The 27790-nt window shown below is 57.4% G+C and overlaps 2 protein-coding genes across 2 annotated transcripts in view; both read left to right on the top strand.

Moving 5' to 3' along the window:
• The window catches only part of LOC142049052 (tenascin-X-like), a 60127-nt gene that overhangs the window by 10332 nt on the left and 22005 nt on the right, over positions 1 to 27790 (top strand). Inside the window, 11 exon segments of the mRNA XM_075076433.1 lie at positions 573 to 860; positions 4454 to 4747; positions 8417 to 8710; positions 11075 to 11362; positions 12104 to 12397; positions 14759 to 15052; positions 15800 to 16087; positions 18393 to 18686; positions 19428 to 19721; positions 20848 to 21141; positions 23448 to 23735. Of these exon segments, the coding sequence (XP_074932534.1) occupies positions 573 to 860; positions 4454 to 4747; positions 8417 to 8710; positions 11075 to 11362; positions 12104 to 12397; positions 14759 to 15052; positions 15800 to 16087; positions 18393 to 18686; positions 19428 to 19721; positions 20848 to 21141; positions 23448 to 23735 (3210 nt within the window).
• Positions 24354 to 26645, top strand: LOC142049109 (putative tenascin-XA). Its single transcript, XM_075076573.1, has 4 exons — positions 24354 to 24360; positions 24477 to 24770; positions 25762 to 26052; positions 26629 to 26645. Exons 1-4 carry the CDS (start codon positions 24354 to 24356, stop codon positions 26643 to 26645), a joined length of 609 nt encoding a protein of 202 aa, XP_074932674.1.

Genomic DNA, 27790 nt, shown 5'->3' with positions numbered 1-27790 from the left:
GTTGAAGGGATGGTTGCCTGGATGGATGGGTGAGTGAGAGGGTGGCTGGGTAGAGGAATGGATTCATGGCCCAGTGATGGAATGGTGCACAGAGAAGTGTTGATTGGCTGGCTGGAAGCACGGCTGATTGGACAGAGAAATGGTGGGAGAGAAGGTTTCAAGGACAGGTTGAGTAAGGGATCGGTGGGTGGCTGAGAAGTGTAATTAGCAGGTAGATGAAAGAATGGATGAGGATGTGGGGGACCAAAGACCTGCCTTCCTGAGTAGATTGATGGCTGGTGAGCTGTTTGTGTGGGTGATTTGGGTGATGGAGGATGACGAGGTGGATGAATGGCAAAATAATGGTGAGTGGAAGGAAGCATGTGTGGATGCAGGAAGGCTGCTGGGGGGAAGGGTGCTAAGGGTAGATGGAAGGAGAAGTGGGTGGATGTTAGGGTGAACCGATAACTAGAGGGGTGCTTAGTTGAGTGTATAGGTGGATGGAGAGATGAATGGTTGCGATGAAAGATGGATGATGGATGTTTGGACAGATGTGTGGGTGTTTATGCTGTGTGTTCTGCCCTCAGCTGCAGCCGAGCCAGAGGAGGAACCACCATCCCAGCCAATCCTGGGAGAGCTCACGGCCTCCCAGGTCACCCCCGACTCCGTGCAGCTCGACTGGAGCGTCCCCGAGGGCACCTTTGACTCCTTCACGGTGCAGTACAGGGATGCCCAAGGCCAGCCCCAGGTGCTGCCCGTGGACGGTGGTTCACGCTCGGTGACCGTGCCTGGGCTGTCACCGTCGCGCCGCTACAAGTTCAACCTGTACGGGGTGTGGGGTCGGAAACGCCTGGGCCCCGTCTCCACCGACGCCGTCACAGGTGGGTGGGGTGTCGGACCACCCATGCCCTTGCTAGCCAGGGGTCGGAGTACGGCAGGAGCTGGGGCAGGGCCTGCTGAAGATCCATGGCATTTCTGGGAAGTGGGAACTTCTCTTGGGGGTTGGTGACCGTGGGGTGGGTGGATGGGCTGGGTGCAGGCAGTATAAAGGTAGTAAGGGAGGGGGAGAGAGGTGGAAGTCTGGAGACAGAGCATGATGGGGGTACGAGTGGTAGGATGAGTGTGTGGCACATGTGGTGAGGAGATGGAGGGATGGATGGATGGATGGATGGATGGATGGATGGAGGGATGGAAGGATGGATGGATGGATGGATGGATGGATGGATGGATGGATGGATGGATGGATGGATGAATAGAGGAATCGTTGTTAGGTGGTGCGATCAGAGATGGTTGGAGTATGGCTGGGTCTGCGGCAGTTTCAGAGCTGGAATGGTGGTTTTTATTGCTGGATGGAGGCACGATGCGGTGGATGGATGGAATTTGGATGGATGGATGGATGGATGGATGGATGGGTGGATGGGTTAATGGATGGAGAGATTATTATATGGACTATTGGATGAAAGAAGAATGGATGGGTGACTCCTTGCTTGGTTGGTCAAATGCATGGATACACGGATGATGGATAAACAACTGGGGGATTGTGTGTCTGTTTGTGAGCTGGATGAGTGAGTGAATGACGTTGTGGACTTGGGTTTGGATGAAAGAGTGGGTGGTTGAATGGCTGGTTACATGGATGTTGGGACGTTTGGTTGGTTGGGGATCGATGGGTGAATGGATTCAAGGAGTGACTGAAGGCAAAAGGTGTGGGTGGATGGATGCATGGATGGATGCATGGATGGATGCATGGATGGATGGATGACTGGATATATATTGCCCAGATTCTCTCCTCTCTGTTGCAGCAGCAGTGGAGCCAGTGGAGGAACCACCATCCCAGCCAATCCTGGGTGATCTCATGGCCTCCCAGGTCACCCCCGACTCTGTGCAGCTCGACTGGAGCGTCCCCGAGGGCACCTTTGACTCCTTCACGGTGCAGTACAGGGATGCCCAAGGCCAGCCCCAGGTGCTGCCCGTGGACGGTGGTTCACGCTCGGTGACCGTGCCTGGGCTGTCACCGTCGCGCCGCTACAAGTTCAACCTGTACGGGGTGTGGGGTCGGAAACGCCTGGGCCCCGTCTCCACCGACGCCGTCACAGGTGGGTGGGGTGTCGGACCACCCATGCCCTTGCTAGCCAGGGGTCGGAGTACGGCAGGAGCTGGGGCAGGGCCTGCTGAAGATCCATGGCATTTCTGGGAAGTGGGAACTTCTCTTGGGGGTTGGTGACCGTGGGGTGGGTGGATGGGCTGGGTGCAGGCAGTATAAAGGTAGTAAGGGAGGGGGAGAGAGGTGGAAGTCTGGAGACAGAGCATGATGGGGGTACGAGTGGTAGGATGAGTGTGTGGCACATGTGGTGAGGAGATGGAGGGATGTATGGATGGATGGATGGATGGATGGATGGATGGTTGGATGGATGGGTGGATGGGTGGATGGGTGGATGGATGGATGGATGGATGGATGGATGGATGGATGGATGGATGGATGGATGGATGGATGGATGGATGATAGTGAGTGGTTGGTTAGGAGGTTATCCTAGAATCATAGAATTATTAAGGTTGGAAAAGACATCTAGGATCATCAAGTCCAACTGCCAAACCAACACCACCATCCCTCCTAAACCATGGCCTGAAGTGTCACGTCTACATGGTTTTTGAACATCTCCAGGGATGGTGACTCCCCCACCTCTCTGGGCAGCCTGTGCCAGGACATGACCACTACTGCAGTAAAGAAGTTGTTCCTCATATCCAATCAAAACCTCCCGTGGCAAAGCTTGAGGACGTTTCCTCTCGTCCCGTCACTGGTGACCTGGGAGCAGAGACCAACCCCCCCCCTCACTCCATCCCCTCACAGGCAGCTGCAGAGAGCGAGAAGGGCTCCCCTCAGCCTCCCCTTCTCCAGGCTAAACCCCCCCAGCCCCCTCAGCCGCCCCCCAGCACACTTGTGCTCCAGACCCTGCCCCAGCCCCGCTGCCCTTCTCTGGACACGCTCCAGCCCCTCCAGGCCCTTCTTGTCCCGAGGGGCCCAATCCTGAGCCCAGCATTCGAGGTGGGGCCTCCCCAGGGCCGAGCACAGGGGCCCCATCCCTGCCCGCCTCCTGCTGGCCACACCAGGGCTGACACAAGCCCGGGGGCTGGTGGCCTCCTTGGCCACCTGGGCACTGCTGGCTCATGCCCAGCCGGCTGTCAGCCAGCACCCCCAGGGCCTTCTCCGCCGGGCACTTCCCAGCCCCTCTGCCCCAGGCCTGGGGCGTTGCCTGGGGTTGGTGTGACCCAAGGGCAGGACCCGGCACTTGACCTTGTTAAACCTCACCCTGCTGAGCTCAGCCCATGGATCCAGCCTCTCCAAGCCCCCCTGCAGAGCCTCCCTGCCCTCCAGCAGATCGACACCCCCACCCAACCTGGTGTCACCTGCAAACTGGTGCACTGAATCTCCTCATCCAGATCACTGATAAAGGTATTAAACAGCACTGAGCCCTGGGAACCCCACTCATGACCGGCCACCACCTGGATTTAGCTCCAGTCACCACAACTCTGGGCTCAGCCATCCAGCCTGTTTGTTCCCCAGCAAAGAGACCACCTGTCCAAGCCACGAGCCACCAGCTTCTCCAGGAGGATGCTGTGGGAGACAGTGTCAAAGGCTTTGCTAAAGTCCTGTTAGACACATCTGCAGCCTTTCCCTCACCCACCAGGTGGGTCACCCTGTCATAGAAGGAGATCGTGCTGGTCAGGCGGGACCTGCCTTTCCTGAAGCAGTCCTGGCTGGGCCTGATCCCCTCGTTGTCCTGCACTTGCCCGGTGAGCTCACTCAAGGTGAACCACTCCATGACCTTCCCTGGTACCGAGGTCAGGCTGACGGGCCTGTAGTTCCCTGGATCCTGCTTCCATAAAGGAGAGGTTGATTGGATGGATCAATGGTTGAAGGGATGGTTGCCTGGATGGATGGGTGAGTGAGAGGGTGGCTGGGTAGAGGAATGGATTCATGGCCCAGTGATGGAATGGTGCACAGAGAAGTGTTGATTGGCTGGCTGGAAGCACGGCTGATTGGACAGAGAAATGGTGGGAGAGAAGGTTTCAAGGACAGGTTGAGTAAGGGATCGGTGGGTGGCTGAGAAGTGTAATTAGCAGGTAGATGAAAGAATGGATGAGGATGTGGGGGACCAAAGACCTGCCTTCCTGAGTAGATTGATGGCTGGTGAGCTGTTTGTGTGGGTGATTTGGGTGATGGAGGATGACGAGGTGGATGAATGGCAAAATAATGGTGAGTGGAAGGAAGCATGTGTGGATGCAGGAAGGCTGCTGGGGGGAAGGGTGCTAAGGGTAGATGGAAGGAGAAGTGGGTGGATGTTAGGGTGAACCGATAACTAGAGGGGTGCTTAGTTGAGTGTATAGGTGGATGGATAGATGAATGGTTGCGATGAAAGATGGATGATGGATGTTTGGACAGATGTGTGGGTGTTTATGCTGTGTGTTCTGCCCTCAGCTGCAGCCGAGCCAGAGGAGGAACCACCATCCCAGCCAATCCTGGGCGAGCTCACGGCCTCCCAGGTCACCCCCGACTCCGTGCAGCTCGACTGGAACGTCCCCGAGGGCACCTTTGACTCCTTCACGGTGCAGTACAGGGATGCCCAAGGCCAGCCCCAGGTGCTGCCCGTGGACGGTGGTTCACGCTCGGTGACCGTGCCTGGGCTGTCACCGTCGCGCCGCTACAAGTTCAACCTGTACGGGGTGTGGGGTCGGAAACGCCTGGGCCCCGTCTCCACCGACGCCGTCACAGGTGGGTGGGGTGTCGGACCACCCATGCCCTTGCTAGCCAGGGGTCGGAGTACGGCAGGAGCTGGGGCAGGGCCTGCTGAAGATCCATGGCATTTCTGGGAAGTGGGAACTTCTCTTGGGGGTTGGTGACCGTGGGGTGGGTGGATGGGCTGGGTGCAGGCAGTATAAAGGTAGTAAGGGAGGGGGAGAGAGGTGGAAGTCTGGAGACAGAGCATGATGGGGGTACGAGAGGTAGGATGAGTGTGTGGCACATGTGGTGAGGAGATGGAGGGATGGATGGATGGATGGATGGATGGATGGATGGATGGATGGATGGATGGATGGATGGATGGAGGGATGGATGGATGGAGGGATGGAAGGATGGATGGATGGATGGATGGATGGATGGATGGATGGATGGATGGAGTGATGGAGGGATGGATGGATGGATGGATGGATGGATGGATGGATGGATGGAGGGATGGAAGGATGCATGGATGGATGGATGGATGGATGGATGGATGGATGGATGGATGGATGGATGGATGAATAGAGGAATCGTTGTTAGGTGGTGCGATCAGAGATGGTTGGAGTATGGCTGGGTCTGCGGCAGTTTCAGAGCTGGAATGGTGGTTTTTATTGCTGGATGGAGGCACGATGTGGTGGATGGATGGAATTTGGATGGATGGATGGATGGATGGATGGATGGATGGATGGATGGATGGATGGGTTAATGGATGGAGAGATTATTATATGGACTATTGGATGAAAGAAGAATGGATGGGTGACTCCTTGCTTGGTTGGTCAAATGCATGGATACACGGATGATGGATAAACAACTGGGGGATTGTGTGTCTGTTTGTGAGCTGGATGAGTGAGTGAATGACGTTGTGGACTTGGGTTTGGATGAAAGAGTGGGTGGTTGAATGGCTGGTTACATGGATGTTGGGACGTTTGGTTGGTTGGGGATCGATGGGTGAATGGATTCAAGGAGTGACTGAAGGCAAAAGGTGTGGGTGGATGGATGGATGGATGGATGGATGGATGGATGGATGACTGGATATATATTGCCCAGATTCTCTCCTCTCTGTTGCAGCAGCAGTGGAGCCAGTGGAGGAACCACCATCCCAGCCAATCCTGGGTGAGCTCACGGCCTCCCAGGTCACCCCCGACTCCGTGCAGCTCGACTGGAGCGTCCCCGAGGGCACCTTTGACTCCTTCACAGTGCAGTACAGGGATGCCCAAGGCCAGCCCCAGGTGCTGCCCGTGGACGGTGGTTCACGCTCGGTGACCGTGCCTGGGCTGTCACCGTCGCGCCGCTACAAGTTCAACCTGTACGGGGTGTGGGGTCGGAAACGCCTGGGCCCCGTCTCCACCGACGCCGTCACAGGTGGGTGGGGTGTCGGACCACCCATGCCCTTGCTAGCCAGGGGTCGGAGTACGGCAGGAGCTGGGGCAGGGCCTGCTGAAGATCCATGGCATTTCTGGGAAGTGGGAACTTCTCTTGGGGGTTGGTGACCGTGGGGTGGGTGGATGGGCTGGGTGCAGGCAGTATAAAGGTAGTAAGGGAGGGGGAGAGAGGTGGAAGTCTGGAGACAGAGCATGATGGGGGTACGAGTGGTAGGATGAGTGTGTGGCACATGTGGTGAGGAGATGGAGGGATGGATGGATGGATGGATGGATGGATGGATGGATGGATGGATGGATGGATGGATGATAGTGGGTGGTTGGTTAGGAGGTTATCCTAGAATCATAGAATTATTAAGGTTGGAAAAGACATCTAGGATCATCAAGTCCAACTGCCAAACCAACACCACCATCCCTCCTAAACCATGGCCTGAAGTGTCACGTCTACATGGTTTTTGAACATCTCCAGGGATGGTGACTCCCCCACCTCTCTGGGCAGCCTGTGCCAGGACCTGGCCACTACTGCAGTAAAGAAGTTGTTCCTCACATCCAATCAAAACCTCCCGTGGCAAAGCTTGAGGACATTTCCTCTCGTCCCGTCACTGGTGACCTGGGAGCAGAGACCAACCCCCCCCCTCACTCCATCCCCTCACAGGCAGCTGCAGAGAGCGAGAAGGGCTCCACTCAGCCCCCTCTTCTCCAGGCTAAACCCCCCCAGCCCCCTCAGCCACTCCCCAGCACACTTGTGCTCCAGACCCTGCCCCAGCCCCGCTGCCCTTCTCTGGACACGCTCCAGCCCCTCAAGGCCCTTCTTGTCCCGAGGGGCCCAATCCTGAGCCCAGCATTCGAGGTGGGGCCTCCCCAGGGCCGAGCACAGGGGCCCCATCCCTGCCCGGCTCCTGCTGGCCACCCCAGTGCTGACACAAGCCCGGGGGCTGGTGGCCTCCTTGGCCACCTGGGCACTGCTGGCTCATGCCCAGCCGGCTGTCAGCCAGCACCCCCAGGGCCTTCTCCGCCGGGCACTTCCCAGCCCCTCTGCCCCAGGCCTGGGGCGTTGCCTGGGGTTGGTGTCACCCAAGGGCAGGACCCAGCACTTGACCTTGTTAAACCTCACCCTGTTGAGCTCAGCCCATCGATGAGGCCTGTCCAGGTCCCTCTGTAGGGCCTTCCTGCCCTCCAGCAGATCGACACCCCCACCCAACCTGGTGTCATCTACAAACTGGTGCACTGAATCTCCTCATCCAGATCACTGATAAAGGTATTAAACAGCACTGAGCCCTGGGAACCCCACTCATGACCGGCCACCACCTGGATTTAGCTCCAGTCACCACAACTCTGGGCTCAGCCATCCAGCCTGTTTGTTCCCCAGCAAAGAGTCTACCCGTCCAAGCCACGAGCCACCAGCTTCTCCAGGAGGATGCTGTGGGAGACAGTGTCAAAGGCTTTGCTAAAGTCCTGTTAGACACATCTGCAGCCTTTCCCTCACCCACCAGGTGGGTCACCCTGTCATAGAAGGAGATCGTGCTGGTCAGGCGGGACCTGCCTTTCCTGAAGCAGTCCTGGCTGGGCCTGATCCCCTCGTTGTCCTGCACTTGCCCGGTGAGCTCACTCAAGGTGAACCACTCCATGACCTTCCCTGGTACCGAGGTCAGGCTGACGGGCCTGTAGTTCCCTGGATCCTGCTTCCATAAAGGAGAGGTTGATTGGATGGATCAATGGTTGAAGGGATGGTTGCCTGGATGGATGGGTGAGTGAGAGGGTGGCTGGGTAGAGGAATGGATTCATGGCCCAGTGATGGAATGGTGCACAGAGAAGTGTTGATTGGCTGGCTGGAAGCACGGCTGATTGGACAGAGAAATGGTGGGAGAGAAGGTTTCAAGGACAGGTTGAGTAAGGGATCGGTGGGTGGCTGAGAAGTGTAATTAGCAGGTAGATGAAAGAATGGATGAGGATGTGGGGGACCAAAGACCTGCCTTCCTGAGTAGATTGATGGCTGGTGAGCTGTTTGTGTGGGTGATTTGGGTGATGGAGGATGACGAGGTGGATGAATGGCAAAATAATGGTGAGTGGAAGGAAGCATGTGTGGATGCAGGAAGGCTGCTGGGGGGAAGGGTGCTAAGGGTAGATGGAAGGAGAAGTGGGTGGATGTTAGGGTGAACCGATAACTAGAGGGGTGCTTAGTTGAGTGTATAGGTGGATGGATAGATGAATGGTTGCGATGAAAGATGGATGATGGATGTTTGGACAGATGTGTGGGTGTTTATGCTGTGTGTTCTGCCCTCAGCTGCAGCCGAGCCAGAGGAGGAACCACCATCCCAGCCAATCCTGGGAGAGCTCACGGCCTCCCAGGTCACCCCCGACTCTGTGCAGCTCGACTGGAGCGTCCCCGAGGGCACCTTTGACTCCTTCACGGTGCAGTACAGGGATGCCCAAGGCCAGCCCCAGGTGCTGCCCGTGGACGGTGGTTCACGCTCGGTGACCGTGCCTGGGCTGTCACCGTCCCGCCGCTACAAGTTCAACCTGTACGGGGTGTGGGGTCGGAAACGCCTGGGCCCCGTCTCCACCGACGCCGTCACAGGTGGGTGGGGTGTCGGACCACCCATGCCCTTGCTAGCCAGGGGTCGGAGTACGGCAGGAGCTGGGGCAGGGCCTGCTGAAGATCCATGGCATTTCTGGGAAGTGGGAACTTCTCTTGGGGGTTGGTGACCGTGGGGTGGGTGGATGGGCTGGGTGCAGGCAGTATAAAGGTAGTAAGGGAGGGGGAGAGAGGTGGAAGTCTGGAGACAGAGCATGATGGGGGTACGAGTGGTAGGATGAGTGTGTGGCTCATGTGGTGAGGAGATGGAGGGATGGATGGATGGATGGATGGATGGAGGGATGGATGGATGGATGGATGGATGGATGGATGGATGGATGGATGGATGGATGGATGGATGGATGGATGGATGGATGGATGGATGATAGTGGGTGGTTGGTTAGGAGGTTATCCTAGAATCATAGAATTATTAAGGTTGGAAAAGACATCTAGGATCATCAAGTCCAACTGCCAAACCAACACCACCATCCCTCCTAAACCATGGCCTGAAGTGTCACGTCTACATGGTTTTTGAACATCTCCAGGGATGGTGACTCCCCCACCTCTCTGGGCAGCCTGTGCCAGGACATGACCACTACTGCAGTAAAGAAGTTGTTCCTCATATCCAATCAAAACCTCCCGTGGCAAAGCTTGAGGACATTTCCTCTCGTCCCGTCACTGGTGACCTGGGAGCAGAGACCAACCCCCCCCCTCACTCCATCCCCTCACAGGCAGCTGCAGAGAGCGAGAAGGGCTCCCCTCAGCCCCCTCGTCTCCAGGCTAAACCCCCCCAGCCCCCCCAGCCGCCCCCCAGCACACTTGTGCTCCAGACCCTGCCCCAGCCCCGCTGCCCTTCTCTGGACACGCTCCAGCCCCTCAAGGCCCTTCTTGTCCCGAGGGGCCCAAACCTGAGCCCAGCATTCGAGGTGGGGCCTCCCCGGTGCCGAGCACAGGGGCCCCATCCCTGCCTGCCTCCTGCTGGCCACCCCAGTGCTGACACAAGCCCGGGGGCTGGTGGCCTCCTTGGCCACCCGGGCACTGCTGGCTCATGCCCAGCCGGCTGTCAGCCAGCACCCCCAGGGCCTTCTCCGCCGGGCATCTTCCCAGCCCCTCTGCCCCAGGCCTGGGGCGTTGCCTGGGGTTGGTGTCACCCAAGGGCAGGACCCGGCACTTGACCTTGTTAAACCTCACCCTGTTGAGCTCAGCCCATCGATGCGGCCTGTCCAGGTCCCTCTGTAGGGCCTTCCTGCCTTCCAGCAGATCGACACCCCCACCCAACCTGGTGTCATCTACAAACTGGTGCACTGAATCTCCTCATCCAGATCACTGATAAAGGTATTAAACAGCACTGAGCCCTGGGAACCCCACTCATGACCGGCCACCACCTGGATTTAGCTCCAGTCACCACAACTCTGGGCTCAGCCATCCAGCCTGTTTGTTCCCCAGCAAAGAGTCTACCCGTCCAAGCCACGAGCCACCAGCTTCTCCAGGAGGATGCTGTGGGAGACAGTGTCAAAGGCTTTGCTAAAGTCCTGTTAGACACATCTGCAGCCTTTCCCTCACCCACCAGGTGGGTCACCCTGTCATAGAAGGAGATCGTGCTGGTCAGGCGGGACCTGCCTTTCCTGAAGCAGTCCTGGCTGGGCCTGATCCCCTCGTTGTCCTGCACTTGCCCGGTGAGCTCACTCAAGGTGAACCACTCCATGACCTTCCCTGGTACCGAGGTCAGGCTGACGGGCCTGTAGTTCCCTGGATCCTGCTTCCATAAAGGAGAGGTTGATTGGATGGATCAATGGTTGAAGGGATGGTTGCCTGGATGGATGGGTGAGTGAGAGGGTGGCTGGGTAGAGGAATGGATTCATGGCCCAGTGATGGAATGGTGCACAGAGAAGTGTTGATTGGCTGGCTGGAAGCACGGCTGATTGGACAGAGAAATGGTGGGAGAGAAGGTTTCAAGGACAGGTTGAGTAAGGGATCGGTGGGTGGCTGAGAAGTGTAATTAGCAGGTAGATGAAAGAATGGATGAGGATGTGGGGGACCAAAGACCTGCCTTCCTGAGTAGATTGATGGCTGGTGAGCTGTTTGTGTGGGTGATTTGGGTGATGGAGGATGACGAGGTGGATGAATGGCAAAATAATGGTGAGTGGAAGGAAGCATGTGTGGATGCAGGAAGGCTGCTGGGGGGAAGGGTGCTAAGGGTAGATGGAAGGAGAAGTGGGTGGATGTTAGGGTGAACCGATAACTAGAGGGGTGCTTAGTTGAGTGTATAGGTGGATGGATAGATGAATGGTTGCGATGAAAGATGGATGATGGATGTTTGGACAGATGTGTGGGTGTTTATGCTGTGTGTTCTGCCCTCAGCTGCAGCTGAGCCAGAGGAGGAACCACCACCCCAGCCAATCCTGGGCGAGCTCACGGCCTCCCAGGTCACCCCCGACTCCGTGCAGCTCGACTGGAGCGTCCCCGAGGGCACCTTTGACTCCTTCACGGTGCAGTACAAGGATGCCCAAGGCCAGCCCCAGGTGCTGCCCGTGGACGGTGGTTCACGCTCGGTGACCGTGCCTGGGCTGTCACCGTCCCGCCGCTACAAGTTCAACCTGTACGGGGTGTGGGGTCGGAAACGCCTGGGCCCCGTCTCCACCGACGCCGTCACAGGTGAGGGCACGTGCAGGGCCTGTCCGTGTCCCCACTGGGCGCTGGGTTTGCTGTGGGGCTGGAGCTCGTGGAGTAGGAACATTGCTAAGGGATTGACTTGGGGAGAGATGGAGGGATGGGCTTGTGCCTGGTCAGAGGGTGGAATGGAGGGATGGAGAATGGATTGGTGGTTGAGTAGTGTCCCCTGACTGTCACAGGTGAGGTCAGGTGCAGGGTCTGTCCGTGTCCCCTCTCGGTACTGGGTTTGTAATGTGTCAGGAGCTGGGACAGGGCTCGTGGTGGTGCCTTGGTCCTTGTGGGAAATGGGAACATGTAGGGGATGGATGGAGGGATGGGAACCTGCAGCGCTGCCTCCAGGGCTGGAAGGACAGTTTGATGGATGTTTGTTGGTAGCATGAACAGATGGATGGAAGGAAGGTTGTGCCTGTGGATGGGTGGGAGGATGGGAGTGTGGAAAGCAGTGTGATTGTTTGGTTGAACAGATGAATGCTTTGACAGACAGTTGTGTGGCAAGGTGTCTTGATGGATTAATTGCTGAATGGATGACTGGATTGATGGATGGATGGATTCGGGGGTGGAAGACTGGTTGAATCAATCAATGAATTGGAGGAAGTGAGGATGGACGGTGAGATCACAGAATGGGTGGAGTATGGATTCAGGAAGTGACTGAGGAGCAATAACGTAGATGGATGGATCGATGAGTGGATTTTTATTGCCCAGATTTTGTCATGTCTGTTGCAGCAGCAGCCGAGCCAGAGGAGGAACCACCACCCCAGCCAATCCTGGGCGAGCTCACGGCCTCCCAGGTCACCCCCGACTCCGTGCAGCTCGACTGGAGCGTCCCCGAGGGCACCTTTGACTCCTTCACGGTGCAGTACAGGGATGCCCAAGGCCAGCCCCAGGTGCTGCCCGTGGACGGTGGTTCACGCTCGGTGACCGTGCCTGGGCTGTCACCGTCGCGCCGCTACAAGTTCAACCTGTACGGGGTGTGGGGTCGGAAACGCCTGGGCCCCGTCTCCACCGACGCCGTCACAGGTGGGTGGGGTGTCGGACCACCCATGCCCTTGCTAGCCAGGGGTCGGAGTACGGCAGGAGCTGGGGCAGGGCCTGCTGAAGATCCATGGCATTTCTGGGAAGTGGGAACTTCTCTTGGGGGTTGGTGACTGTGGGGTGGGTGGATGGGCTGGGTGCAGGCAGTATAAAGGTAGTAAGGGAGGGGGAGAGAGGTGGAAGTCTGGAGACAGAGCATGATGGGGGTACGAGTGGTAGGATGAGTGTGTGGCACATGTGGTGAGGAGATGGAGGGATGGATGGATGGGTGGATGGATGGAGGGATGGATGGATGGATGGAGGGATGGATGGATGGATGGATGGATGGATGGATGGATGGATGGATGGATGGATGGATGGATGGATGGATGATAGTGGGTGGTTGGTTAGGAGGTTATCCTAGAATCATAGAATTATTAAGGTTGGAAAAGACATCTAGGATCATCAAGTCCAACTGCCAAACCAACACCACCATCCCTCCTAAACCATGGCCTGAAGTGTCACGTCTACATGGTTTTTGAACATCTCCAGGGATGGTGACTCCCCCACCTCTCTGGGCAGCCTGTGCCAGGACATGACCACTACTGCAGTAAAGAAGTTGTTCCTCATATCCAATCAAAACCTCCCGTGGCAAAGCTTGAGGACATTTCCTCTCGTCCCGTCACTGGTGACCTGGGAGCAGAGACCAACCCCCCCCCCTCACTCCATCCCCTCACAGGCAGCTGCAGAGAGCGAGAAGGGCTCCCCTCAGCCCCCTCGTCTCCAGGCTAAACCCCCCCAGCCCCCCAGCCGCCCCCCAGCACACTTGTGCTCCAGACCCTGCCCCAGCCCCGCTGCCCTTCTCTGGACACGCTCCAGCCCCTCAAGGCCCTTCTTGTCCCGAGGGGCCCAAACCTGAGCCCAGCATTCGAGGTGGGGCCTCCCCGGTGCCGAGCACAGGGGCCCCATCCCTGCCTGCCTCCTGCTGGCCACCCCAGTGCTGACACAAGCCCGGGGGCTGGTGGCCTCCTTGGCCACCCGGGCACTGCTGGCTCATGCCCAGCCGGCTGTCAGCCAGCACCCCCAGGGCCTTCTCCGCCGGGCACTTCCCAGCCCCTCTGCCCCAGGCCTGGGGCGTTGCCTGGGGTTGGTGTCACCCAAGGGCAGGACCCGGCACTTGACCTTGTTAAACCTCACCCTGTTGAGCTCAGCCCATCGATGCGGCCTGTCCAGGTCCCTCTGTAGGGCCTTCCTGCCCTCCAGCAGATCGACACCCCCACCCAACCTGGTGTCATCTACAAACTGGTGCACTGAATCTCCTCATCCAGATCACTGATAAAGGTATTAAACAGCACTGAGCCCTGGGAACCGCACTCATGACCGGCCACCACCTGGATTTAGCTCCAGTCACCACAACTCTGGGCTCAGCCATCCAGCCTGTTTGTTCCCCAGCAAAGAGTCTACCCGTCCAAGCCACGAGCCACCAGCTTCTCCAGGAGGATGCTGTGGGAGACAGTGTCAAAGGCTTTGCTAAAGTCCTGTTAGACACATCTGCAGCCTTTCCCTCACCCACCAGGTGGGTCACCCTGTCATAGAAGGAGATCGTGCTGGTCAGGCGGGACCTGCCTTTCCTGAAGCAGTCCTGGCTGGGCCTGATCCCCTCGTTGTCCTGCACTTGCCCGGTGAGCTCACTCAAGGTGAACCACTCCATGACCTTCCCTGGTACCGAGGTCAGGCTGACGGGCCTGTAGTTCCCTGGATCCTGCTTCCATAAAGGAGAGGTTGATTGGATGGATCAATGGTTGAAGGGATGGTTGCCTGGATGGATGGGTGAGTGAGAGGGTGGCTGGGTAGAGGAATGGATTCATGGCCCAGTGATGGAATGGTGCACAGAGAAGTGTTGATTGGCTGGCTGGAAGCACGGCTGATTGGACAGAGAAATGGTGGGAGAGAAGGTTTCAAGGACAGGTTGAGTAAGGGATCGGTGGGTGGCTGAGAAGTGTAATTAGCAGGTAGATGAAAGAATGGATGAGGATGTGGGGGACCAAAGACCTGCCTTCCTGAGTAGATTGATGGCTGGTGAGCTGTTTGTGTGGGTGATTTGGGTGATGGAGGATGACGAGGTGGATGAATGGCAAAATAATGGTGAGTGGAAGGAAGCATGTGTGGATGCAGGAAGGCTGCTGGGGGGAAGGGTGCTAAGGGTAGATGGAAGGAGAAGTGGGTGGATGTTAGGGTGAACCGATAACTAGAGGGGTGCTTAGTTGAGTGAATAGGTGGATGGATAGATGAATGGTTGCGATGAAAGATGGATGATGGATGTTTGGACAGATGTGTGGGTGTTTATGCTGTGTGTTCTGCCCTCAGCTGCAGCCGAGCCAGAGGAGGAACCACCATCCCAGCCAATCCTGGGAGAGCTCACGGCCTCCCAGGTCACCCCCGACTCCGTGCAGCTCGACTGGAGCGTCCCCGAGGGCACCTTTGACTCCTTCACGGTGCAGTACAGGGATGCCCAAGGCCAGCCCCAGGTGCTGCCCGTGGACGGTGGTTCACGCTCGGTGACCGTGCCTGGGCTGTCACCGTCGCGCCGCTACAAGTTCAACCTGTACGGGGTGTGGGGTCGGAAACGCCTGGGCCCCGTCTCCACCGACGCCGTCACAGGTGAGGGCACGTGCAGGGCCTGTCCGTGTCCCCACTGGGCGCTGGGTTTGCTGTGGGGCTGGAGCTCGTGGAGTAGGAACATTGCTAAGGGATTGACTTGGGGAGAGATGGAGGGATGGGCTTGTGCCTGGTCAGAGGGTGGAATGGAGGGATGGAGAATGGATTGGTGGTTGAGTAGTGTCCCCTGACTGTCACAGGTGAGGTCAGGTGCAGGGTCTGTCCGTGTCCCCTCTCGGTACTGGGTTTGTAATGTGTCAGGAGCTGGGACAGGGCTCGTGGTGGTGCCTTGGTCCTTGTGGGAAATGGGAACATGCAGGGGATGGATGGAGGGATGGGAACCTGCAGCGCTGCCTCCAGGGCTGGAAGGACAGTTTGATGGATGTTTGTTGGTAGCATGAACAGATGGATGGAAGGAAGGTTGTGCCTGTGGATGGGTGGGAGGATGGGAGTGTGGAAAGCAGTGTGATTGTTTGGTTGAACAGATGAATGCTTTGACAGACAGTTGTGTGGCAAGGTGTCTTGATGGATTAATTGCTGAATGGATGACTGGATTGATGGATGGATGGATTCGGGGGTGGAAGACTGGTTGAATCAATCAATGAATTGGAGGAAGTGAGGATGGACGGTGAGATCACAGAATGGGTGGAGTATGGATTCAGGAAGTGACTGAGGAGCAATAACGTAGATGGATGGATCGATGAGTGGATTTTTATTGCCCAGATTTTGTCATGTCTGTTGCAGCAGCAGCCGAGCCAGAGGAGGAACCACCATCCCAGCCAATCCTGGGAGAGCTCACGGCCTCCCAGGTCACCCCCGACTCTGTGCAGCTCGACTGGAGCGTCCCCGAGGGCACCTTTGACTCCTTCACGGTGCAGTACAGGGATGCCCAAGGCCAGCCCCAGGTGCTGCCCGTGGACGGTGGTTCACGCTCGGTGACCGTGCCTGGGCTGTCACCGTCCCGCCGCTACAAGTTCAACCTGTACGGGGTGTGGGGTCGGAAACGCCTGGGCCCCGTCTCCACCGACGCCGTCACAGGTGGGTGGGGTGTCGGACCACCCATGCCCTTGCTAGCCAGGGGTCGGAGTACGGCAGGAGCTGGGGCAGGGCCTGCTGAAGATCCATGGCATTTCTGGGAAGTGGGAACTTCTCTTGGGGGTTGGTGACCGTGGGGTGGGTGGATGGGCTGGGTGCAGGCAGTATAAAGGTAGTAAGGGAGGGGGAGAGAGGTGGAAGTCTGGAGACAGAGCATGATGGGGGTACGAGTGGTAGGATGAGTGTGTGGCACATGTGGTGAGGAGATGGAGGGATGGATGGATGGATGGATGGATGGATGGATGGATGGATGGATGGATGGATGGATGGATGATAGTGGGTGGTTGGTTAGGAGGTTATCCTAGAATCATAGAATTATTAAGGTTGGAAAAGACATCTAGGATCATCAAGTCCAACTGCCAAACCAACACCACCATCCCTCCTAAACCATGGCCTGAAGTGTCACGTCTACATGGTTTTTGAACATCTCCAGGGATGGTGACTCCCCCACCTCTCTGGGCAGCCTGTGCCAGGACATGACCACTACTGCAGTAAAGAAGTTGTTCCTCATATCCAATCAAAACCTCCCGTGGCAAAGCTTGAGGACATTTCCTCTCGTCCCGTCACTGGTGACCTGGGAGCAGAGACCAACCCCCCCCCTCACTCCATCCCCTCACAGGCAGCTGCAGAGAGCGAGAAGGGCTCCCCTCAGCCCCCTCTTCTCCAGGCTAAACCCCCCCACGTCCCTCAGCCGCTCCCCAGCACACTTGTGCTCCAGACCCTGCCCCAGCCCCGCTGCCCTTCTCTGGACACGCTCCAGCCCCTCAAGGCCCTTCTTGTCCCAAGGGGCCCAAACCTGAGCCCAGCATTCGAGGTGGGGCCTCCCCAGGGCCGAGCACAGGGGCCCCATCCCTGCCCGCCTCCTGCTGGCCACCCCAGTGCTGACACAAGCCCGGGGGCTGGTGGCCTCCTTGGCCACCTGGGCACTGCTGGCTCATGCCCAGCCGGCTGTCAGCCAGCACCCCCAGGGCCTTCTCCGCCGGGCACTTCCCAGCCCCTCTGCCCCAGGCCTGGGGCGTTGCCTGGGGTTGGTGTCACCCAAGGGCAGGACCCAGCACTTGACCTTGTTAAACCTCACCCTGTTGAGCTCAGCCCATCGATGAGGCCTGTCCAGGTCCCTCTGTAGGGCCTTCCTGCCCTCCAGCAGATCGACACCCCCACCCAACCTGGTGTCATCTACAAACTGGTGCACTGAATCTCCTCATCCAGATCACTGATAAAGGTATTAAACAGCACTGAGCCCTGGGAACCGCACTCATGACCGGCCACCACCTGGATTTAGCTCCAGTCACCACAACTCTGGGCTCAGCCATCCAGCCTGTTTGTTCCCCAGCAAAGAGTCTACCCGTCCAAGCCACGAGCCACCAGCTTCTCCAGGAGGATGCTGTGGGAGACAGTGTCAAAGGCTTTGCTAAAGTCCTGTTAGACACATCTGCAGCCTTTCCCTCACCCACCAGGTGGGTCACCCTGTCATAGAAGGAGATCGTGCTGGTCAGGCGGGACCTGCCTTTCCTGAAGCAGTCCTGGCTGGGCCTGATCCCCTCGTTGTCCTGCACTTGCCCGGTGAGCTCACTCAAGGTGAACCACTCCATGACCTTCCCTGGTACCGAGGTCAGGCTGACGGGCCTGTAGTTCCCTGGATCCTGCTTCCATAAAGGAGAGGTTGATTGGATGGATCAATGGTTGAAGGGATGGTTGCCTGGATGGATGGGTGAGTGAGAGGGTGGCTGGGTAGAGGAATGGATTCATGGCCCAGTGATGGAATGGTGCACAGAGAAGTGTTGATTGGCTGGCTGGAAGCACGGCTGATTGGACAGAGAAATGGTGGGAGAGAAGGTTTCAAGGACAGGTTGAGTAAGGGATTGGTGGGTGGCTGAGAAGTGTAATTAGCAGGTAGATGAAAGAATGGATGAGGATGTGGGGGACCAAAGACCTGCCTTCCTGAGTAGATTGATGGCTGGTGAGCTGTTTGTGTGGGTGATTTGGGTGATGGAGGATGACGAGGTGGATGAATGGCAAAATAATGGTGAGTGGAAGGAAGCATGTGTGGATGCAGGAAGGCTGCTGGGGGGAAGGGTGCTAAGGGTAGATGGAAGGAGAAGTGGGTGGATGTTAGGGTGAACCGATAACTAGAGGGGTGCTTAGTTGAGTGTATAGGTGGATGGATAGATGAATGGTTGCGATGAAAGATGGATGATGGATGTTTGGACAGATGTGTGGGTGTTTATGCTGTGTGTTCTGCCCTCAGCTGCAGCCGAGCCAGAGGAGGAACCACCATCCCAGCCAATCCTGGGAGAGCTCACAGCCTCCCAGGTCACCCCCGACTCCGTGCAGCTCGACTGGAGCGTCCCCGAGGGCACCTTTGACTCCTTCACGGTGCAGTACAAGGATGCCCAAGGCCAGCCCCAGGTGCTGCCCGTGGACGGTGGTTCACGCTCGGTGACCGTGCCTGGGCTGTCACCGTCGCGCCGCTACAAGTTCAACCTGTACGGGGTGTGGGGTCGGAAACGCCTGGGCCCCGTCTCCACCGACGCCGTCACAGGTGAGGGCACGTGCAGGGCCTGTCCGTGTCCCCACTGGGCGCTGGGTTTGCTGTGGGGCTGGAGCTCGTGGAGTAGGAACATTGCTAAGGGATTGACTTGGGGAGAGATGGAGGGATGGGCTTGTGCCTGGTCAGAGGGTGGAATGGAGGGATGGAGAATGGATTGGTGGTTGAGTAGTGTCCCCTGACTGTCACAGGTGAGGTCAGGTGCAGGGTCTGTCCGTGTCCCCTCTCGGTACTGGGTTTGTAATGTGTCAGGAGCTGGGACAGGGCTCGTGGTGGTGCCTTGGTCCTTGTGGGAAATGGGAACATGCAGGGGATGGATGGAGGGATGGGAACCTGCAGCGCTGCCTCCAGGGCTGGAAGGACAGTTTGATGGATGTTTGTTGGTAGCATGAACAGATGGATGGAAGGAAGGTTGTGCCTGTGGATGGGTGGGAGGATGGGAGTGTGGAAAGCAGTGTGATTGTTTGGTTGAACAGATGAATGCTTTGACAGACAGTTGTGTGGCAAGGTGTCTTGATGGATTAATTGCTGAATGGATGACTGGATTGATGGATGGATGGATTCGGGGGTGGAAGACTGGTTGAATCAATCAATGAATTGGAGGAAGTGAGGATGGACGGTGAGATCACAGAATGGGTGGAGTATGGATTCAGGAAGTGACTGAGGAGCAATAATGTAGATGGATGGATCGATGAGTGGATTTTTATTGCCCAGATTTTGTCATGTCTGTTGCAGCAGCAGCCGAGCCAGAGGAGGAACCACCACCCCAGCCAATCCTGGGCGAGCTCACGGCCTCCCAGGTCACCCCCGACTCCGTGCAGCTCGACTGGAGCGTCCCCGAGGGCACCTTTGACTCCTTCACAGTGCAGTACAAGGATGCCCAAGGCCAGCCCCAGGTGCTGCCCGTGGACGGTGGTTCACGCTCGGTGACCGTGCCTGGGCTGTCACCGTCCCGCCGCTACAAGTTCAACCTGTACGGGGTGTGGGGTCGGAAACGCCTGGGCCCCGTCTCCACCGACGCCGTCACAGGTGGGTGGGGTGTCGGACCACCCATGCCCTTGCTAGCCAGGGGTCGGAGTACGGCAGGAGCTGGGGCAGGGCCTGCTGAAGATCCATGGCATTTCTGGGAAGTGGGAACTTCTCTTGGGGGTTGGTGACTGTGGGGTGGGTGGATGGGCTGGGTGCAGGCAGTATAAAGGTAGTAAGGGAGGGGGAGAGAGGTGGAAGTCTGGAGACAGAGCATGATGGGGGTACGAGTGGTAGGATGAGTGTGTGGCACATGTGGTGAGGAGATGGAGGGATGGATGGATGGATGGATGGATGGATGGAGTGATGGAGGGATGGATGGATGGATGGATGGATGGATGGATGGATGGATGGAGGGATAGAAGGATGGATGGATGGATGGATGGATGGATGGATGGATGGATGGATGGATGGATGGATGGATGGAGTGATGGAGGGATGGATGGATGGATGGATGGATGGATGGATGGAGGGATGGAAGGATGGATGGATGGATGGATGGATGGATGGATGGATGGATTGATGGATGGATGGATGGATGGATGGATGGATGAATAGAGGAATCGTTGTTAGGTGGTGCGATCAGAGATGGTTGGAGTATGGCTGGGTCTGCGGCAGTTTCAGAGCTGGAATGGTGGTTTTTATTGCTGGATGGAGGCACGATGCGGTGGATGGATGGAATTTGGATGGATGGATGGATGGATGGATGGATGGATGGATGGATGGATGGATGGATGGATGGATGGGTGGATGGGTTAATGGATGGAGAGATTATTATATGGACTATTGGATGAAAGAAGAATGGATGGGTGACTCCTTGCTTGGTTGGTCAAATGCATGGATACACGGATGATGGATAAACAACTGGGGGATTGTGTGTCTGTTTGTGAGCTGGATGAGTGAGTGAATGACGTTGTGGACTTGGGTTTGGATGAAAGAGTGGGTGGTTGAATGGCTGGTTACATGGATGTTGGGACGTTTGGTTGGTTGGGGATCGATGGGTGAATGGATTCAAGGAGTGACTGAAGGCAAAATGTGTGGGTGGATGGATGGATGGATGGATGGATGGATGGATGGATGGATGGATGACTGGATATATATTGCCCAGATTCTCTCCTCTCTGTTGCAGCAGCAGTGGAGCCAGTGGAGGAACCACCATCCCAGCCAATCCTGGGTGAGCTCACGGCCTCCCAGGTCACCCCCGACTCCGTGCAGCTCGACTGGAGCGTCCCCGAGGGCACCTTTGACTCCTTCACGGTGCAGTACAAGGATGCCCAAGGCCAGCCCCAGGTGCTGCCCGTGGACGGTGGTTCACGCTCGGTGACCGTGCCTGGGCTGTCACCGTCCCGCCGCTACAAGTTCAACCTGTACGGGGTGTGGGGTCGGAAACGCCTGGGCCCCGTCTCCACCGACGCCGTCACAGGTGGGTGGGGTGTCGGACCACCCATGCCCTTGCTAGCCAGGGGTCGGAGTACGGCAGGAGCTGGGGCAGGGCCTGCTGAAGATCCATGGCATTTCTGGGAAGTGGGAACTTCTCTTGGGGGTTGGTGACCGTGGGGTGGGTGGATGGGCTGGGTGCAGGCAGTATAAAGGTAGTAAGGGAGGGGGAGAGAGGTGGAAGTCTGGAGACAGAGCATGATGGGGGTACGAGTGGTAGGATGAGTGTGTGGCACATGTGGTGAGGAGATGGAGGGATGGATGGATGGATGGATGGATGGATGGATGGATGGATGGATGGATGGATGGATGATAGTGGGTGGTTGGTTAGGAGGTTATCCTAGAATCATAGAATTATTAAGGTTGGAAAAGACATCTAGGATCATCAAGTCCAACTGCCAAACCAACACCACCATCCCTCCTAAACCATGGCCTGAAGTGTCACGTCTACATGGTTTTTGAACATCTCCAGGGATGGTGACTCCCCCACCTCTCTGGGCAGCCTGTGCCAGGACCTGGCCACTACTGCAGTAAAGAAGTTGTTCCTCATATCCAATCAAAACCTCCCGTGGCAAAGCTTGAGGACATTTCCTCTCGTCCCGTCACTGGTGACCTGGGAGCAGAGACCAACCCCCCCCTCACTCCAGCCCCTCTCAGGCAGCTGCAGAGAGCGAGAAGGGCTCCACTCAGCCCCCTCTTCTCCAGGCTAAACCCCCCCACGTCCCTCAGCCACTCCCCAGCACACTTGTGCTCCAGACCCTGCCCCAGCCCCGCTGCCCTTCTCTGGACACGCTCCAGCCCCTCAAGGCCCTTCTTGTCCCGAGGGGCCCAAACCTGAGCCCAGCATTCGAGGTGGGGCCTCCCCAGGGCCGAGCACAGGGGCCCCATCCCTGCCCGGCTCCTGCTGGCCACCCCAGTGCTGACACAAGCCCGGGGGCTGGTGGCCTCCTTGGCCACCTGGGCACTGCTGGCTCATGCCCAGCCGGCTGTCAGCCAGCACCCCCAGGGCCTTCTCCGCCGGGCACTTCCCAGCCCCTCTGCCCCAGGCCTGGGGCGTTGCCTGGGGTTGGTGTCACCCAAGGGCAGGACCCAGCACTTGACCTTGTTAAACCTCACCCTGTTGAGCTCAGCCCATCGATGAGGCCTGTCCAGGTCCCTCTGTAGGGCCTTCCTGCCCTCCAGCAGATCGACACCCCCACCCAACCTGGTGTCATCTACAAACTGGTGCACTGAATCTCCTCATCCAGATCACTGATAAAGGTATTAAACAGCACTGAGCCCTGGGAACCGCACTCATGACCGGCCACCACCTGGATTTAGCTCCAGTCACCACAACTCTGGGCTCAGCCATCCAGCCTGTTTGTTCCCCAGCAAAGAGTCTACCCGTCCAAGCCACGAGCCACCAGCTTCTCCAGGAGGATGCTGTGGGAGACAGTGTCAAAGGCTTTGCTAAAGTCCTGTTAGACACATCTGCAGCCTTTCCCTCACCCACCAGGTGGGTCACCCTGTCATAGAAGGAGATCGTGCTGGTCAGGCGGGACCTGCCTTTCCTGAAGCAGTCCTGGCTGGGCCTGATCCCCTCGTTGTCCTGCACTTGCCCGGTGAGCTCACTCAAGGTGAACCACTCCATGACCTTCCCTGGTACCGAGGTCAGGCTGACGGGCCTGTAGTTCCCTGGATCCTGCTTCCATAAAGGAGAGGTTGATTGGATGGATCAATGGTTGAAGGGATGGTTGCCTGGATGGATGGGTGAGTGAGAGGGTGGCTGGGTAGAGGAATGGATTCATGGCCCAGTGATGGAATGGTGCACAGAGAAGTGTTGATTGGCTGGCTGGAAGCACGGCTGATTGGACAGAGAAATGGTGGGAGAGAAGGTTTCAAGGACAGGTTGAGTAAGGGATCGGTGGGTGGCTGAGAAGTGTAATTAGCAGGTAGATGAAAGAATGGATGAGGATGTGGGGGACCAAAGACCTGCCTTCCTGAGTAGATTGATGGCTGGTGAGCTGTTTGTGTGGGTGATTTGGGTGATGGAGGATGACGAGGTGGATGAATGGCAAAATAATGGTGAGTGGAAGGAAGCATGTGTGGATGCAGGAAGGCTGCTGGGGGGAAGGGTGCTAAGGGTAGATGGAAGGAGAAGTGGGTGGATGTTAGGGTGAACCGATAACTAGAGGGGTGCATAGTTGAGTGAATAGGTGGATGGATAGATGAATGGTTGCGATGAAAGATGGATGATGGATGTTTGGACAGATGTGTGGGTGTTTATGCTGTGTGTTCTGCCCTCAGCTGCAGCCGAGCCAGAGGAGGAACCACCATCCCAGCCAATCCTGGGAGAGCTCACGGCCTCCCAGGTCACCCCCGACTCCGTGCAGCTCGACTGGAGCGTCCCCGAGGGCACCTTTGACTCCTTCACGGTGCAGTATAGGGATGCCCAAGGCCAGCCCCAGGTGCTGCCCGTGGACGGTGGTTCACGCTCGGTGACCGTGCCTGGGCTGTCACCATCCCGCCGCTACAAGTTCAACCTGTACGGGGTGTGGGGTCGGAAACGCCTGGGCCCCGTCTCCACCGACGCCGTCACAGGTGAGGGCACGTGCAGGGCCTGTCCGTGTCCCCACTGGGCGCTGGGTTTGCTGTGGGGCTGGAGCTCGTGGAGTAGGAACATTGCTAAGGGATTGACTTGGGGAGAGATGGAGGGATGGGCTTGTGCCTGGTCAGAGGGTGGAATGGAGGGATGGAGAATGGATTGGTGGTTGAGTAGTGTCCCCTGACTGTCACAGGTGAGGTCAGGTGCAGGGTCTGTCCGTGTCCCCTCTCGGTACTGGGTTTGTAATGTGTCAGGAGCTGGGACAGGGCTCGTGGTGGTGCCTTGGTCCTTGTGGGAAATGGGAACATGCAGGGGATGGATGGAGGGATGGGAACCTGCAGCGCTGCCTCCAGGGCTGGAAGGACAGTTTGATGGATGTTTGTTGGTAGCATGAACAGATGGATGGAAGGAAGGTTGTGCCTGTGGATGGGTGGGAGGATGGGAGTGTGGAAAGCAGTGTGATTGTTTGGTTGAACAGATGAATGCTTTGACAGACAGTTGTGTGGCAAGGTGTCTTGATGGATTAATTGCTGAATGGATGACTGGATTGATGGATGGATGGATTCGGGGGTGGAAGACTGGTTGAATCAATCAATGAATTGGAGGAAGTGAGGATGGACGGTGAGATCACAGAATGGGTGGAGTATGGATTCAGGAAGTGACTGAGGAGCAATAATGTAGATGGATGGATCGATGAGTGGATTTTTATTGCCCAGATTTTGTCATGTCTGTTGCAGCAGCAGCCGAGCCAGAGGAGGAACCACCACCCCAGCCAATCCTGGGCGAGCTCACGGCCTCCCAGGTCACCCCCGACTCCGTGCAGCTCGACTGGAACGTCCCCGAGGGCACCTTTGACTCCTTCACGGTGCAGTACAGGGATGCCCAAGGCCAGCCCCAGGTGCTGCCCGTGGACGGTGGTTCACGCTCGGTGACCGTGCCTGGGCTGTCACCGTCCCGCCGCTACAAGTTCAACCTGTACGGGGTGTGGGGTCGGAAACGCCTGGGCCCCGTCTCCACCGACGCCGTCACAGGTGGGTGGGGTGTCGGACCACCCATGCCCTTGCTAGCCAGGGGTCGGAGTACGGCAGGAGCTGGGGCAGGGCCTGCTGAAGATCCATGGCATTTCTGGGAAGTGGGAACTTCTCTTGGGGGTTGGTGACTGTGGGGTGGGTGGATGGGCTGGGTGCAGGCAGTATAAAGGTAGTAAGGGAGGGGGAGAGAGGTGGAAGTCTGGAGACAGAGCATGATGGGGGTACGAGTGGTAGGATGAGTGTGTGGCTCATGTGGTGAGGAGATGGAGGGATGGATGGAGGGGTGGATGGAGGGATGGATGGATGGATGGATGGATGGATGGATGGATGGATGGATGGATGGGTGGATGGGTGGATGGATGGATGGATGGATGGATGGATGGATGGATGGATGGATGGATGATAGTGGGTGGATGGATGGATGGATGGATGGATGGATGGATGAATAGAGGAATCGTTGTTAGGTGGTGCGATCAGAGATGGTTGGAGTATGGCTGGGTCTGCGGCAGTTTCAGAGCTGGAATGGTGGTTTTTATTGCTGGATGGAGGCACGATGCGGTGGATGGATGGAATTTGGATGGATGGATGGATGGATGGATGGATGGGTGGGTTAATGGATGGAGAGATTATTATATGGACTATTGGATGAAAGAAGAATGGATGGGTGACTCCTTGCTTGGTTGGTCAAATGCATGGATACACGGATGATGGATAAACAACTGGGGGATTGTGTGTCTGTTTGTGAGCTGGATGAGTGAGTGAATGACGTTGTGGACTTGGGTTTGGATGAAAGAGTGGGTGGTTGAATGGCTGGTTACATGGATGTTGGGACGTTTGGTTGGTTGGGGATCGATGGGTGAATGGATTCAAGGAGTGACTGAAGGCAAAAGGTGTGGGTGGATGGATGCATGGATGGATGCATGGATGGATGCATGGATGGATGGATGACTGGATATATATTGCCCAGATTCTCTCCTCTCTGTTGCAGCAGCAGTGGAGCCAGTGGAGGAACCACCATCCCAGCCAATCCTGGGTGATCTCATGGCCTCCCAGGTCACCCCCGACTCTGTGCAGCTCGACTGGAGCGTCCCCGAGGGCACCTTTGACTCCTTCACGGTGCAGTACAGGGATGCCCAAGGCCAGCCCCAGGTGCTGCCCGTGGACGGTGGTTCACGCTCGGTGACCGTGCCTGGGCTGTCACCGTCGCGCCGCTACAAGTTCAACCTGTACGGGGTGTGGGGTCGGAAACGCCTGGGCCCCGTCTCCACCGACGCCGTCACAGGTGGGTGGGGTGTCGGACCACCCATGCCCTTGCTAGCCAGGGGTCGGAGTACGGCAGGAGCTGGGGCAGGGCCTGCTGAAGATCCATGGCATTTCTGGGAAGTGGGAACTTCTCTTGGGGGTTGGTGACCGTGGGGTGGGTGGATGGGCTGGGTGCAGGCAGTATAAAGGTAGTAAGGGAGGGGGAGAGAGGTGGAAGTCTGGAGACAGAGCATGATGGGGGTACGAGTGGTAGGATGAGTGTGTGGCACATGTGGTGAGGAGATGGAGGGATGTATGGATGGATGGATGGATGGATGGATGGATGGTTGGATGGATGGGTGGATGGGTGGATGGGTGGATGGATGGATGGATGGATGGATGGATGGATGGATGGATGGATGGATGATAGTGAGTGGTTGGTTAGGAGGTTATCCTAGAATCATAGAATTATTAAGGTTGGAAAAGACATCTAGGATCATCAAGTCCAACTGCCAAACCAACACCACCATCCCTCCTAAACCATGGCCTGAAGTGTCACGTCTACATGGTTTTTGAACATCTCCAGGGATGGTGACTCCCCCACCTCTCTGGGCAGCCTGTGCCAGGACATGACCACTACTGCAGTAAAGAAGTTGTTCCTCATATCCAATCAAAACCTCCCGTGGCAAAGCTTGAGGACGTTTCCTCTCGTCCCGTCACTGGTGACCTGGGAGCAGAGACCAACCCCCCCCCTCACTCCAGCCCCTCACAGGCAGCTGCAGAGAGCGAGAAGGGCTCCCCTCAGCCTCCCCTTCTCCAGGCTAAACCCCCCCAGCCCCCTCAGCCGCCCCCCAGCACACTTGTGCTCCAGACCCTGCCCCAGCCCCGCTGCCCTTCTCTGGACACGCTCCAGCCCCTCCAGGCCCTTCTTGTCCCGAGGGGCCCAATCCTGAGCCCAGCATTCGAGGTGGGGCCTCCCCAGGGCCGAGCAGAGGGGCCCCATCCCTGCCCGCCTCCTGCTGGCCACACCAGGGCTGACACAAGCCCGGGGGCTGGTGGCCTCCTTGGCCACCTGGGCACTGCTGGCTCATGCCCAGCCGGCTGTCAGCCAGCACCCCCAGGGCCTTCTCCGCCGGGCACTTCCCAGCCCCTCTGCCCCAGGCCTGGGGCGTTGCCTGGGGTTGGTGTGACCCAAGGGCAGGACCCGGCACTTGACCTTGTTAAACCTCACCCTGCTGAGCTCAGCCCATGGATCCAGCCTCTCCAAGCCCCCCTGCAGAGCCTCCCTGCCCTCCAGCAGATCGACACCCCCACCCAACCTGGTGTCACCTGCAAACTGGTGCACTGAATCTCCTCATCCAGATCACTGATAAAGGTATTAAACAGCACTGAGCCCTGGGAACCCCACTCATGACCGGCCACCACCTGGATTTAGCTCCAGTCACCACAACTCTGGGCTCAGCCATCCAGCCTGTTTGTTCCCCAGCAAAGAGACCACCTGTCCAAGCCACGAGCCACCAGCTTCTCCAGGAGGATGCTGTGGGAGACAGTGTCAAAGGCTTTGCTAAAGTCCTGTTAGACACATCTGCAGCCTTTCCCTCACCCACCAGGTGGGTCACCCTGTCATAGAAGGAGATCGTGCTGGTCAGGCGGGACCTGCCTTTCCTGAAGCAGTCCTGGCTGGGCCTGATCCCCTCGTTGTCCTGCACTTGCCCGGTGAGCTCACTCAAGGTGAACCACTCCATGACCTTCCCTGGTACCGAGGTCAGGCTGACGGG

This window comes from Phalacrocorax aristotelis, chromosome 31 (genome assembly GCF_949628215.1).
Source record: "Phalacrocorax aristotelis chromosome 31, bGulAri2.1, whole genome shotgun sequence".
NCBI lineage: Eukaryota > Metazoa > Chordata > Aves > Suliformes > Phalacrocoracidae > Phalacrocorax > Phalacrocorax aristotelis.
This window is presented reverse-complemented; position numbering and strand designations above follow the sequence as displayed.